This window comes from Delphinus delphis, chromosome 15, assembly GCF_949987515.2.
Source record: "Delphinus delphis chromosome 15, mDelDel1.2, whole genome shotgun sequence".
NCBI lineage: Eukaryota > Metazoa > Chordata > Mammalia > Artiodactyla > Delphinidae > Delphinus > Delphinus delphis.
The window spans coordinates 14,426,884-14,442,330 of NC_082697.1; the positions used below are offsets into that span (position 1 = coordinate 14,426,884).

The 15,447-nt window shown below is 51.0% G+C and overlaps 1 protein-coding gene across 1 annotated transcript; it reads right to left on the minus strand.

Moving 5' to 3' along the window:
* Nucleotides 1-3,453: 3,453 nt before the first annotated feature.
* CD40 (CD40 molecule) lies at nt 3,454-13,515 on the minus strand. The gene is made up of 9 exons (XM_060032677.1): nt 13,398-13,515; nt 10,260-10,338; nt 9,812-9,937; nt 9,388-9,534; nt 8,940-9,033; nt 6,288-6,349; nt 4,393-4,479; nt 4,243-4,271; nt 3,454-3,746 (listed from the first exon to the last, which is right to left on the minus strand). The coding sequence occupies exons 1-9, from the start codon at nt 13,446-13,448 to the stop codon at nt 3,579-3,581; spliced, it is 843 nt and encodes a 280-aa protein (XP_059888660.1). The 5' UTR covers nt 13,449-13,515; the 3' UTR covers nt 3,454-3,578.
* Between the last annotated feature and the right edge of the window lie 1,932 nt (nt 13,516-15,447).

Genomic DNA, 15,447 nt, shown 5'->3' on the forward strand with positions numbered 1-15,447 from the left:
TCCTGTGCGCTCCGCTGAGTCTACAACTGCTGTCCTAGAGGTGAGCTGCTCCTGCCGTGGGCTTTCGCGGATTTACTCGCTGAGTGGGTAAGAAGCAAAGGTTTTTGGATCAACCTAGTTAGATCCAAATCCCAGCTCTGATTCTTCCGACCTTAGCAAGTCATTTAGCTTCTGAGCCCCATCTGTAAAATGGGCGTTAGAAGAGACTGTGCCTTATGCAGGGTTGTCCTACGGACTTAGACAGTGCATGTGAAGTTCTTAGGACTGTGCCTAGCGCAGCGAGCCCTCTGTCCATGTGCATTCTTAGTGCTGTCATGCACAACCCTAGCTCGGCGAGAGGCCACACTAGGAATGCAGCTGATGCTTGTTAAGAAGAAGGAAGCAGTGGAGAGGGAGACCTGGGGAACGGATGAAGTTAGTAGAGATCGCAGGAGGCTCAGGCGGATGGACGGTGGAGGGAGGAAATGAGAGTTGGCGAAAGCCAGACGCCAGAGTCTTCGGGCATTACTTTGGCGCCACCTTCTGGCTATTGTGAGCCTCACACTCACCCATTCATCCACAGGCCAGAGCAGACACTACAGTGGGCTGATCGCCTTATTTTTAGAATTGGCAAGATCCTTAGAACTTGTAGAATCCCAACCCTTCATCACATCTGGGGGAAAAAAAGCTCAGAACCAGAGAGCAGCTTTCCCAAGGTCACACAGAAGGTTCCTGGCTGAGCTCCATTTAGAACCCAGAACTTGCTACAGGTGCCAGGAATAACAACCCCTTCTCTTTGCTGGGGATGCCAAGATATACAAAATTATACCTTCTCATGCTTGACCTCTGCTGACTCTTGGGGGGGGACTTCTCCAAAAGCAGACTCTGCAACAAGGAAACAATGCAGGTAGTTTACTGGGGAGTTGAACCCAGGAAGCACCAGTGGGGTGGTGGAGAATGACACAGGGAAGGGAAGACAGCCATGGAGGGCATCTGTGGCTCGAGCCCTCTGGGGAACCTAGGAGACAGTATAGAACACACCTCAGATTTGTCCCTCCCAAGGGCAAGGAAGCCGGGTCATGTATCCTCCAACTTTCACTCCTATTTGGTTGAGAGTTTTGGGGGCGTTAGCTCTCCCAGGTACATCTTACCTGCCCTACACCTGCACCAAGCATTTTTTTTAAACCAAGGAGGGACTTCCCTCGTGGCACAGTGGTTAGGACTCCACGCTCCCAACGCAGGGGGGCCGGGTTCGATCCCTGGTCCGGGAACTGGATCCCACGTGCATGCCGCAATTGGGAGCTCGCACGCCACGACTAAGGAGCCAGCAAGCCGCAACTAAGGAGCCCGCCTTCCGCAAGTAAGACCCAACGCAACCAAATAAATAACATAAAACCAAGGAAAGCCCCGAGGTAAGCAATCCCAAGTGCTTGCAATCGGAAAGCGACTGCTTATCAAGAAATGTGAATGCCAAGGGTGGTCGTTCTCAAAGTGTGATCCTGGACCAGCATCATCACCTGGGAAACTTGTAGAAATGCACAGTCTTGGACTCCATCCCAGACCTACTGAATCAGAAACCCTGGAGGTGGGGCCCAGCAATCTGTCTTTTAACAAGTCTTACAGGTGGTTCTGATACATGCTCAGGATTGAGAACGAAGGGCCTAGGAGAGAACGAAGGAAGCACCCATAGCGTCAGTCCGTCATATTGTGTCCATTCGCCAGATGAGCAAACTGAGACGCTAAAAGGTGAACGTGACCTACCCAAAGCCACACAGATAATAGGTGGCAGAGATGGGTCTTTTGTCTCCTTCCACCATACTGTCACGTACGGTACGTAACACTAGCATTTTAGACTCTAGGTAGGGGATAAAGGTGAGGTCGCAGAGCTCCCCTCCCCCCACTCCACACCACCACCACTTTGCACTGCTTTCTAAAGCAGACGTCTCCCCCTGGTGCCTCCAAATGGTTCTCTTCTGGGAAGCCTGCCAAGCCAGGTGCCCCTCCCTTGGCTCTCAGCTGCCCTCACCGCCTCCACTGGGGCAAGCCCTCTCCACGCTCACCCTGCAGGCGGCAGGACATGTTGGGAAATCCAAAGCAGCTTCTCACGAAGGCGGGGTTGGGGTGAGATCCCTGGGGTAAACCAGGCTGGCCTCACCCTCACCAGGAACCTCTGTGCTGGGGCTTTGCAATCCTCTTCCTTCCCCTTCTTGCCCTACAACCTTCCCCTCTCCCCTCCCCTGCCCTCCCCTCTGTTCCCTCTCCATCTGCTGCTCCTCCTGGCTAGGCTCCCCCTCAGTTGGCACAGCAGGAAAAGAGAACAGGACGGTTTATTTTTATCCTAAGATACTGCTTAGGGGGAAGGGGACACCATCTGACCGAGAAGCAGCAGCTCCTGTAGCAGTTGGGAGGTCAAAAGGAGATAGAAGGCCCAGGAGCTCCCTGGGAAGGGGCTACAGATGTAGGCTCCAGAGAGCAGGTGGGGCTGGGAGAAGCAGCATAGGACTAGGAGTGGGGAGCTCTGAGGGGCACCACTCTGAACGGCTGTGTGACCATAGATAAATTACTTCACCTCTCTGGGCCTCCATTTCCACCTCTGTTAAAGAGGGAGGGAGGAAAGGAGGGATGCTGGCCCTGCCTGCCCCGAAGGCTACTGTTATGAATGTGAATCAAATGGGGAAAGCCCTTTGCAAACATGATGCCAAACGTGAGTGCATGTGGAAACCACCTTAGAAGGGCAGCAGCCTGGGGGACGTCCTTATTTATCCTCCGAAAGTGCCCTCATTCTGTGAGCCTGACAGCATGTGAAGCAGCTCATGTCACCCAGCGTGTCCGCTCCCTTTTTTCTTTTTACACGTTTGATGACTTTTTAATTACATAAGCAGTCTGTGAATTCACTCTCCTTTTGGGGAAAAAAAATGAAGCATTATGGGAGAGTCAAATCTTTCTTTAACCAACCCTCCCCCAGACCCTTCTTCCCCAACCAAGACATTACAATTCTTTGAGCTGTGCATGTTGTGTGTGTCCTTCCAGAACCCCCCTGCCATCCCGACATATATAACATATACTATGTTTATACACATATCTGTAGAAGATATATTGTTCTGGGTTACTTGCTTTAAAAAAAATGTTTCCATGCCCACCATTCTACAACCTGCTTTTGTTTTCCCCCCATGACAGTGTTTTCAAGATCCTGTTGCATAAATATATTACAGTTTTATTTAGCCAGTCCCCTGTTGATGGACAGTTAAGCAGCTTCCAGTTGCTCACTGTCACAAACAGTGCTGCGATGTGTATCTATGCATATGCCTCCTGGGCTCCCAGAAGCCACCGCGTTACACCTGTTGGCACCGAACCGCTGGGTTGGAAGGTTTGGTGGATACCCTTGTACGGCCTCCCCAAAGTTTTGTTACCATCTTTGATATCAAGTTGGGAGACTGAATGGGCTCCACGGCTGGGGTGAAAGGTTCCCCGAGGTGAACTGTTTCTGGACTGCAGGGGTGCAGGCAGAGGGGGGCTGTCGCCCTCACCAGCAGCAGCCCCAGGCTCTCCAGCCACGTGCCCACATTCCGGTGCCACCACGCTCCTGGGCACACACAGCTTCACTCTCGCTCCTGCACGGAGATGCGGCTTTCTTTGCCATCCTCCTGGGCGACCGGCTGACACCAGTGTAAGGTCTCCTGCACTGGAGGGGTGGAGTGGGGGCCGAGAAAATCCTCTGGATCAATTGTCTCCACAGGATCCTGCCTTTCAGCCTTAGGGTGCAGAGCCTGGGGAGACAAGGCTTGGGGTTACCCCTAGCATCTCAGCCCTTCCTTGGAAGCGATTCCACTCTTCACCCCTTCCCCTTTCCCAAACGGAGGGTCAGTGCTCATTCCATGGGTGCGTCCTGCCCCCTGCTGGCCACACCAAGGGTGTCAAGAAGCTTCCGCAGTAGGAGCCAGTGGGGTTAAGGAAATGTCCCTCCATCACCCACCCATGGATCCCACACCAAGGCCCCAAAGATGCGGTTCCCCCACATATCCAATGCCAGGAAAGAAGAGCAAATGTCAGACTTTGCCAGCGGTGCTAGGGCAGCTCTGTGGGAAGGTGAGCTCAGGAGATGAAAAAGGCGGGTGCTGAGGGAGAGAAGGGGAAGAGCCCTGGAGCACAGGGGAGGGGGCGAGGGAACAGACCTTGAATCAATGTTTCTGCCATATAGGCAACAATGAATCAGTCTTTCTTTCCAGTCTGACAAAACTCAGCCGGTTCCCCAGGGTGACCTACCTTAGTCTCCTGCTTCTTGACCATCTTTCCTAGAGAGAGAGAAAAACATATAGGATGGGGAGTCACTGAGGCCAGATCAGGAAACAGGTGACCCATCAATTGTACCTTCTGCTGCCTCTTCCCCCATCACCTCCCCACCTGGGGACTCACTGATACAGGCAGATACCAACAGGACAGTGAACAGGATCACCATCGTGATGGGGATCACCACCAGGGCTCGCATCCGATTCTGGAAACCTGGAGAGATCAAGACTTCAGCGATGGCTCCCCACCGCCCTTCCCGAAGCTGCTGCACCTTGCTGGACTTCAATGTCTAAACTCAACCATATCAGAAGTTTCAAACAGGTGGCTCCTGGTAAAATGTGGCCAGCAGATGTCTTTAGTGTGACTGGCACATTTTTTTTTCTTTTTTTTAATATTTGCCGACATTTTTAAATGGGAGATTGTGTATTTAAAATCTGGGTATCTGATTTCTCTTGCAAATTGGGAAGATCCAGCCCTAGTGGGCCAGCAGCCCACATGGCGCCCACTGGCCAGAACTGAGTGGTGATAGTTGTCTCTACCGGCTCGCTACACTGCCACCCCTCCCTACTCTTTGCCCAATACCAAGGCCCAGCATCATTTATGTCTGTAACATTGCCTTTGTTATAGAAGAATGGAGGAGAAGGGAAAGTATTTCTTGTGCCTAAGTCTCTATTCTAAATGGGAAAATGAAAAAAAGACCAAGAGACAGGGTAAGGACTAGGGTAAGGCTAGTGAAGCACTGCCTCAGGACAAAATTTAAGGGGACACCAAAAAAACTCAATAACTGGGACTTCCCTGGTAGTCCAGCGGTTAAGACTCTGCACTCCCAATGCAGGGGGCCTGGGTTCCATCCCTGGTCAGGGAACTAAGATCCCACATGCCACAACTAAGAGCCTGCACGCCAACCTACATGCTGCAACTAAAAGACCCCGCATGCCGTAACTAAAGGTCCCGGATGCCTCAACTAAAGATCCTGTATGCCGTAACACAGGATCCAGTGCAGCCAAATAAATAAATAAATATTTTCTTAAAAAACTCAGTAATCAAGATAAGTCATATTTTAATGTCATGTTTTAAAAAATCATATCAGCAAAGTCTGGCCCACAGGCCAGCTGCCTGTTTTTTTAAGTAAAGTTTTATTGGAACCAGGGATGGGATTAGGGTGAGGCAAGTGAGACAAGGTTGTACAAATACAGGGTTGGATCCTGTCTTTATTTAAAATGTTGCTATTCTGTTCGTTATGGATTTTTTGCATGAATTTTGATTTTTTTAATATTGCATCAAATGGTTATCTTGATTACGGCATTTTTCTGGCACGCCCTTAAATACCGTGCCCAAGGCAAGTGCCCCTCTCACCTCACTCTAGTCCCAGCCCTGCCAAGAGGCAAGTGAATTTTAAGGAAAAGAAGAGAGTGTATTTGTCTTACCCCTGATCTTTTCACTCATGAACATGATCCTGCCTAATCCCCGTAATTATGTGAGTCTGTGACCTGTGCTGTATGCCAACCTCCTCATTCTAAAATCAAAACTGAGGCCCTGAGGGAGTTCCCTGGTGGCCTAGAGGTTAGGATTCTGGGCTTTCACTGCTGTGGCCTGGGTTTGATCCCCGGTGGGGGAATTAAGATCCTGCAACCGCGTGGTGCAGCCTAAAAAAAAAAACTACAGCCCTGAGAGGAAACAGAGTCACACCATGCTGGCCCTCAACGTGCAGGGTAGCAGAATAGCACTGAGGGAGCACCTCCAAGGTGTCAGAACCCATGCCAGGTACTTATACCACCCTATTAAGGGAGGTGGTAGTATCCCATTTCACAGATGAAGAAACTGAGGCTCGGCGGGGGGGGGACTAACTTGCCCAGGCTCCACAGATAAGTGGCAGAGCTGGTTGCCACAGTTCCAGACTGCTCCTCCTCTTGCTTTGCCTCCCCTCCCTCTTTCCCCACTGGTGCTTCCAGGTGCCCCAGTCTTCCCCTCAGCTCCCCACCTTCCTAGCCTGCTGCCGGGGCCCGTTCTCCAGGACTCACCACAGACAACATCTGTCTTGTTAGTCCCTGCATGTTGTTCCACCAGGCCTTTGCTCTCGCAGCTGTGTACAGACACGTGTACACACACACACACACATACACACACACACAAAGAAAGAGACATTAAGTTTCCCCAACCATGCGATTTCCAACCCCAGAGGGAGACAGCCAACAACCAGCAAGTCCAGGTTCACTGAGCACATATTATGTGCACCCTCCTGGGCTGGTTACTATGGGGATGACACAGACTCTGTTCTTACAGAGCTCGTGAGTGCAGAGGAAAGATGATGGTATATCTTGAAGGAGTAAGGAGAGTCTCTGATGAGGGCCAAGCTTTGTGATACAGGCTCATGTGAACAGGGGATTGTTCAGAGAAGAGGAGACAGAATCCACAATGGCTGGAATGGAGGGATGATGGGGGCTTCTCAAGCTCGGCACTACTGACGTTTGGGGGCCACATAATCCTTCTTCCGTGGTGGGACCTGTCCTGTACATTGTAGGATGTTCAGCAGCTTCCCTGGCCTCTACCCACTAGACACCAGTAGCCTTCTCCTCCCCAGCTGTGACAACCAAAATGTCTCCAGATATTGTCAAATGTTCCCTGAGGGAGAAAACTGCTCAGCTGAGAATCTCTGGTTTGAGGGTCATCCAGAAAGACTTCCCTGGGGAAGTCAGAGCTGAGTGGGCCCTTGAGGGATATAAAATTTAGAGCATCAGTATTTTCTCTTCAAGCAGGACAACACGATATGGGAGATTAGGTGGGTGACGAGCCAGATGGTATAAGGAAACTCTGGAAAATTGGGTCTTTAGAACCAGATCACTGAGAATCAGCCATGAAGGTTTCAGCTGGATTCAGCCAGTGGGTCATGTCAGCATCCAACCAGATGACTTAAGTTGTAAGAGGACTTAGTTGGCCAGAGAGCTCCCCGGAGGAGAAATGACAGAAAAATGCCAGCCAGGAGGCCATCGACAGAATCCAAACATGAGATGATGAAGACTGGGCCAAAGTGGTCCCAGGAGGAATGGAAAGGGATGGACAGAGAAGGACATTGCAAGGGAACAAAACATCTAAAGCTGGAAAAAGAGAAAGAAGCTTCAAAGAAAGCACATACACAAGAAGAGTGCTTAAGAGTTTTCGAAGCACGTTACATGTCTTTTCCTCAAACCTTGTAAAATGAAGGTCATTCCTATTTTCTGAATGAGGGCACTGAGGCTCAGATGAGGGTCACACTTCCACCCCTTCTAAGCTGAGTGAGTTTGGAACCCAGTGCTCTGGTTCTATGACATAAAGGAGCCTCCCTTTCTCATTGAACATTTATCAGTAAAGATTTATTGAGCACCTACTATGCATCAGGCACTGTTCTAGGCATAAGGGATGCATCTGTGGAATAAAAAAGTCAAGTCTCTATAGTTAAGGAGTTTACCATCTACTGGAGAAAGGCAGACAGTAAACAAATAACAAAGTATATATGGGATGCTACTATTTGTGTGAAAAATATGTCTGCATGTGTGTGCATGTATTTGTTTGTGCATAGACTCTCTAGAAGGACACACATGGTCCAGTGGCTGCTGGATGGTTGAGGGTGAAAGGGAAGCATATCACTAGAGGCCCTTCTGTGCCTTCTGTCCTCACGCCTGTCTTACTCGTTTTTTCAAATTAAATGTAAAAGGTTAATCAGGCGTGTGTTTAAGGTATTCCAGGCAGAAGAGGTTGATGCAAGAGAATGAACAGTGTGTTGACAGGACTGCAAGCAGCACGATGTGGGAAGAGGTCAGGAAGTGGAGCTAGAAGGTCGGAGGCCATGCACAGGAGTCAGGGTTTTATCCTAAAGGCACAGAGAGCCATGAAGCATTTTAACAGGGAGTGCCGTGATCCAAAATGAATGGTGGAAAGTTTCCTTCGCCAAAGGGATGGAGAACTAGCTGAAGGGGAGAGAGTAGAGGCAGGGCAGCTGGTGATGAAGCCCAAGCTAACGTGGTGACGGTGGGGATAAGTGAAAAGGAGGAGGAGTCCCAAAACATCTGGAAGGTCAGATGGACAGGACCTGGTGACTGATTTGGGGAAGGGGGTAAGGGGAACTTTGGAACGGGTGCCCAGAGGCATGCTTGTGCCTTTCACAGCGGGTATGGGGAGCAGGCAGGTGCCTGTGGGTTGTCTGCACAGAGGTATACCCTCGGCAGTTAGATATGACAGTCTGGGACCCAGGAGACAAATTTCAACAGGAGATGTTGATTGGGAAACGTCCAAGGGCAATGGTAGCCGAAGCCAAGTGTGCGGATGAGATAGATGGTCCAGGGGAGGCGGGCAAGGTGATGGGAGAGTAGAGCCTAGAATAGAGGCCTAGAAAACCAGTTAAGGAGGAGCAGAGGAGGGGTACAAGGAATGGAAGAGAGGCGTCACGGTGCCCCCAAGAAGGGAGGGCTTCACCAAAGATCAGAGATCAGCGGTATCTATTACCACCAAGAGAGAGAAGGCAAGAAATGCTGAAAAGTGTCTGTCTAGTTGGCCACGAGGTCACTCTAGAAGTTCTACAGGTGCACGAGTGTGTGTGGACATGGGGAGCAGGGGCTGAAGGGCAGGTAGCCGGAGAGAATGGAAGCAGGTCCCATGCCCCTCTCGGGGCAGGAAACACAAGGGATGAGTCCTTATACCTTGTCCAAGGGTGACACTTTTCAAAAGCAGATGACACACTGGAGAAGAAGCCGACCGGGCAGCGTTCACAGATGGTATCAGAAACCCCTGTAGCTGAGAGGGTAGAGGAGGAGTTAATCATCACGGCGGACCACCTGTCTGGCTCTCAAGGGAACTGGCAGGCAGGCAGGCCTGGAAGAGCATCCTGCCTTAAGCCCTTCTCCCCCCAGCATCCTGCTGCAGGCAGGCCCCAGGAAGACTTCTCCCACTGCCCTCTCAAGGCAGATCCCCATGGCAGGAGGCAGGAGGCAGGAGGCAAAGTTTCTATTTCCCACCTGCTCTGGTGGAGATATCCGCGTAGGTTGGTCCCTCCCCACCAGGGCTGAGTGCCCACTGCCCAGCCCCGCTCCTTTGGCCTTCACCTCCTCTCTCCTGCCTCTAGAGCTGATTCCCAGACAGACCACTTACCCATCTGCTTGACCCCGAAGCCAGGGAGACACAAGCTGTGCGGGGTGCAACTTTCGCAGGTGTGACTGGTACAGTGATGGCCTTCGTCACATGTGCAAATGGTGTCTGTTATTGAGGTGCCCTCCGTCTGGATCTGGAGCCCTAGGTCTGGGCAGGGATGGGCAAGAAGGATGGGAACCCCTTACTGGCCATGCTTGGGGGGCCCCGATCCTCATACTTCCTGTTCTTTTTCTCTTAGACCCTCTTCCAAGTAGGGGTGGCAATCAAATTAAGTAACAACCAAGACAACCCAGACTCTAACCGATCAGAACAGACCCTCGCTATGAAAAACAAACAAACAAACAAACAGAACGGCTGTGCTGTCAGCAATGAGCTGGAATATCGGCCCAGCTCCCAAGTGCCCCTTCCCCAGCAGCCCACGCACTGGGGTTGCAGTATCTGTGCTGGTGACAGTATTTCTCACTGTTGCGGGTGGCTAGGAATTCGCCTTTACTGCAGGGAAGGCATTCTGTTTCGGTGACCTCTGTGCAGTCATTCTTCAGTTTCTGTCCTGGAAAACATCAGGAAATGAGGTAGCTCTGGCTCACTCAGTGAGTCAGACACTGAACTGAAAACTGATGAGGCCGGGCTTTAGGGAGGGAGAGTCAACGATGACAGTCTCAGACTCTTCCAACTTTCATAGTCTGGTAAGGGACATAGAAGAGATAGGAACCCTAAGTTCTGGGTAGGCAGAGAGGGACCCCAGAACAGCCTGGGGCAGGGATGGAAAATGCCAGGGGTCAAGACACGAGTTTATAATTGACACAGGGGGTCTGTATCTGCCAGCAAACCAAGAGGGGTCCCACTATGGGGCTAAAGGGTTAGCATCTCACCTGGTGGGCACAAATTACAGCACCGGCTGTTTGTTTGGTATTGGTTTTCTCTGCATGAAGTGGGTGGTTCTGCGTGGACCTAAAAACAAAATTGGGCAATTTGAAGGGATCTTGAAATCTCCGATATAGCCTTGGCAGACAGGTGCAAATCAGCCAGGACAGAGGTTAGAACTGAAGTGGAAGTCCAAAGCAGAGAAACAGCGCCTGCATATTACTTGTTGTGTTTGTTTTTAACTAAACTGCCAACTAGTACGATGACAAAGGCACCCAGAGAATCAATCTGGTATTTTACAAAGTAATTGCGCTGGAAACTCACAATAATCACTGAACTAAACAGATCTTCCTTCTGGCTTGACTCCTGAGTCTTTCCTCTACCCAAAAACCCAAGAGCACATGAGGACTCCAGCATCTCCCCTGGAGTCCTGAAGCTGGCTGACTCCAGCTGGTCCTAGTCTGGACAGGGGCTATATTTAGCACCTGACCTCTTCCTTCTATTCTTTTGCTCCCCACCCTCTTCCCCTCTCCAAGTCCCATCATCTGATCATCCAACCCTTCTCTCATGAAATGCAAGGATGGAGAAGCCGGAAGAATAAAATCCAACTCTTTTACTTTACACATGGTGAGACTGAGGACCAGAAAGGGTGGGTCACTTGCCCAAGGTCACACAGTGATAGAATCCAAATGAGAACTCAGGTTTCAATACTCCCTCTCTCCAACAACTTGAGTCTCATCTGCACTATTTTCACTACATCCAGGTACCACCCAAGCTATTCATTACTTCTTGTTCATTTAAATACATTTATTTTCAATGTAAACCTCACATCATTGCCATGAGAGAAAAACCAGTATCACTTCTCATAAATAAAAGGCAACCCTAAAAATAAACTCAACAGAAACAAAACGATGTTATTTATTAAACCCCAGCTGATCGCTTTGCTTGCTGACAGCCCTCTACCTCAGGCCTGCTCTTGATTTTTGTTTAAAAAGGAGGATTAGCAGGCATTTGAGAGGTATTAACTATATTCTAGCTCCAGCGACTTCCTTCTTGAAGAAATGAAAAGGATTTTAAACAGAACTGTAAAGTGAACCTATGTTGTTAATTCTATGTCCTTGTGCTGCCTAAATCATCCCACACTTTGGGAACAGCCTGTGAAAAGAACACAGCTTTAAGGGTCAAATAGCTTAAGGCTCCAATCTTGACTTTGTAACACTTAACTAGCTATTTTGCCTCTCTTAGCCTCAGTTTCTACATCTCTAAAATGGGAGTGATAATACCTGCCCCACAGATTAGGTTGTGAAGATGAGAAAGAATAGATGTACATGGCCTGGCATAGTATCTGGAACATAGTAGGTGCTCATTGAATGGCAGCTTTAATTATCATACATATATGAGTATCTGCTTGGATGCCTAGCAAGCTGGCTAACTGGCTGGCTTCCAGGATCCTGCCTAATTGGTGGCTCTCATTCAGCCTGGGTGGGCAAATTACTTACAAAGTGTATCTGACCCCAAATGGGGAAGGAAATAGCAAAGGCTACTGCTCCCACCATCACATCGCAACACACTATCCCATGAACGTTCTCCCCGCAAGCCTATGGACTTTCCCACCACACTCCCAGAGCAATGAAAGTCCTTTACGCCATTTTCAAACACACAAGAAATACAGCTCCTCCTCTGTAAATCTGTCAATCCCCAGTTCCCACTTCACAGCTTCAATCCCTCTGACACGAAGGAGCTTAGGACCAAGGCTTGGAGACTCTCACCATCTGAGAGGCAGGCTCAGGAATCAGGCAGATGGAGATTTATATGCAGGTTCCACCTAGCTATGAGGATTGGGGCAAGACATTTTCTCTCTCTGAGCCTCAGTTTGCTCACCTGTATAATGCGGCGGTTAAAAGAAATCAGACCTAGAGTGCGTGTAAAGCTTCCTGGCCCACAGGAAGCTCTCAACAAATAGCCCCAGTTATTGTTGTCACAGCCTAGTCTCCACCTGGAGCTAAAATTGGGAGATTGTTCTTGAGAAACCACGACCACCCTTCACCCTACCTCCCCTGGCTTTTCCTCCACTCCTCCTCCAAGAGCCCTCTTCCTGCCTCCTTTCTCCCTAAGAGCCATTACTTAGAGTGAAAATGAAAGCTCTGGGACCAAAGCAGCTTTCCCATGAAATCTCTTCCCTTGCTGCTAACCCCCTACTTCATGGGTCACTCCTGCCCTGCCTTCATGCCAGAAACTACAGCCCTTGAAAGTTAGGGGGAGACCAGGGGGGTTGGGATGACAGTGTCCGGTACTTGGGGGATTCCCAGCCTCCAGAATGAGGAACTACAAAAATACACTTAAACTAAAAGCGAGTCAAGTGTGGAACTCTGAAAATCCCGGAGATGTGCTTGGTTGGGCATATCTGAGCCCCTCTCGTGCCTAGAGAAACCCCTGCTGGTCTCCTAGCCCTTTCATGGTCCCATGAACTGTTCAGCTCCCCTGAGAGTCCTCTATGTCGTCTTAAATTCAGGAGGCAGAGACACAGCCTTGGGTATTCCTCCTAACTTGGATCACCCAGGATCTGCGGCCGGTGGTGGGAGTGTTCAAAGCTCCTTGCCTTCTCAAAGAAGCACCTGGGCCTCTACACTCATCCCTTGTTCCCAAAAGATGCCCTGGAAGAAGGCAGCCCCAGCTGGCAAGGAGATGAACCACTCACAGAGGCTGGCGTCTGTCCACAATGGGAAAGAGAAGGGAAACTAGCCAGACCCGCCCCTTCACTTGGCTGCCCTCCCTTCCCGCTTCTGAAACCCCTCACCATCTCTTTGTGGCCAGCCTCTGACGCAGACCCAGACTCCAGTCTTTTGACCAGATCAAGCCTTCAGGTTCCCCAAATCCCAACCCCATCTGCGCTGGCTAGGCACTTTTCCTGCAGCGACCCCACTATGCGCCCTCTGTGGGCTACCTGGGACCCCAACCTGGGAGGAGAGAGAGGCAGCCCACCTCATTCAGCCCGGACCCGGGGTACCCTACCCAGCTTCCACCCACCCTCCTGTCCCCCCAAAATCAGCTTGGAAGGTCCCCTCCCCGAAGTATTGTTTCTTTTCCCATTCCCTACTCTCTAATTTCAAATTCCCGCCTCCGGTCGGAACAGAAACTCAACTTACGGCGGTCAGAAAGCAGCCCCAGAGGAGACACTGCAGAGGCAGACGAACCATGGCGAGGTGAGAACCAGGCGGCGGGGGGAGAAAGCGCCAGGACCCGGCCTTTTCCACTTCCACTGTCCCAGCCCATGGACCCTCCCAGGAAAGGGGCGGGTCTTAGGGGACAAATCGCGACCAGCCTCGCTGACGGGGGCGGAGCTCCGGGCGAGTCACCTCTCTGGGGTTTCCCCCAGGACAGTCCCGGGTAGTCTAATTCCCCAAGGAGTTTAGGGACGCGCCTTGGGCGGGGAGGGGTGGGGGAATCGGGAGGCGTGGTTCCAAGGAGAGCCCTTCTTAAGACTCCTCCCCCCCCCCCCCCCGGGACTACAAAGGCCGAACTGAATTGGCCTAGGAGGAAGCCCGCTTCCTGGGGGTGGGGAGGACGCGAAGGGAGTGAAGAGAGATCCCTATGGGTGTTGGGAAGACTCCCCCCGCGCCCCGCGTTCTTCCCCGCCGCCTCCGGCAATCCCGGCAGAACCGAAAGCGTCCCACACCGCGATGGAGAGGTCTGAGGAAGTTCCCAGAAAACGGGAAGGTTACAGCTGAGTGGTGGGAGGAGGGCTGGGGAGGCCTTTCATGGAAAAGAGTTTCTCACCTTACAGTTTCGCTCTCTTTCAAAGGAAATTCCCTCGCGTGGGCGCAGCGTCCCAGCCTCCCCGTCCATCCAGCCGTCCGTCCAGCCATCCATCCAGCCATGCAGCCCCCACCAGATTGTGTTCCATCCCAGTTCCCATCCGCCGCCTGAAGACAGGCACTCAGAGTAGATCAGCCTTTCGTGGGATCGTAGGACCCCCTGAGAATCTTAGGACACTGGAGACCCCCTAGTTCTGCAGAAACACACACACCCTTGTACCTATTATTTCCCCAATTCAAACCCTCCTAGCTGTTCTTGAACCAGTGTTAACACTCTGCTCTGCAGCAGGAAGCACCTGGGTTCTGGCCTAGGCTCTGCTTCTGATGGGCTGAGTTTCCTTGAGCCTTAGTTTTCTTCAATGAAACCTGAGGAGTTTGAACTAGACAGTGGTTGGGGTGATGCCCCCCCAAGCTCTGAATTTCTGGACTGGGCCAAAAGGCCAAACTGCACAGATCAAGGAGGATGGGAGAGGAGAGGGCTGCTAACCCCATTCTCCTGGCTTCCGCTGCAAAGGGCACATTTGTAGACCTGCAGATTCTACCTCCGGAATCCATCGCCTCTTTTCTATCCCCCCCCACCCGCCACTACCCTAATTCGGAGGCTCAGCATCTTTCACCTGGGCTGTTGCAACAGCCTCACTCATTCAATAAGTATTTGTTGAATCTCTGCTATGTTCCAGGCAGCTTCCCCACCACCACCACCACCACCCTTTCTCTCTCTCTCTTTCTCCCCCTCATTGTTCACTTTGTTGCAGTTCTCTTTTGTAGGATCTGGTCTGATCAGGGCACTTCACTGCTTAAAAGCTCTGTGCTCCCCTAGGCCCTCAGGATGCTCCAAATTCCTTCTCCTGTCACAGCTGAGTCTCCGCTCAGACCCACCCTCTCCTCCTCCACTCACACCCTGCCATGTCCTCCATGCACGCTGGCTTCAGCCATACTTGCCGTCCCCCCACTTTCCAAACACACAGTTGTTTATTCTGTGTCTTGCTGTTTTCTTCCTTCTCCTTCCTCGAATGAGTTTAAATTTCTCCTCCTCTTCAGTTAAGCCTCCTCTTAACTCCCTGGGACAAAGGTAGATACTCCACCCCACCTTCGCCCCTGCCCCCATGTTCCCACATCATGAGCATGCTGGACTATCACTCCCATCTGCCTGGCCCTATTTGATGGTGAGCTCATTGAGGGCAGGACTGAATCTATGCCAGGCCTGGGCACCAATACGCATTTGCTGAATGAATAAATGAGTAGGTTTTTCTTATTCTAAGCACAGCCTCCATCGGGAAGGAGATACAAAGCTGGTAGTCCCAACACAGACCTCAAGTTGATGGTCAGACACCAGTAGTCCCAGAACACTTGAAAACTAAGACCAGAGGACGTCATGAAA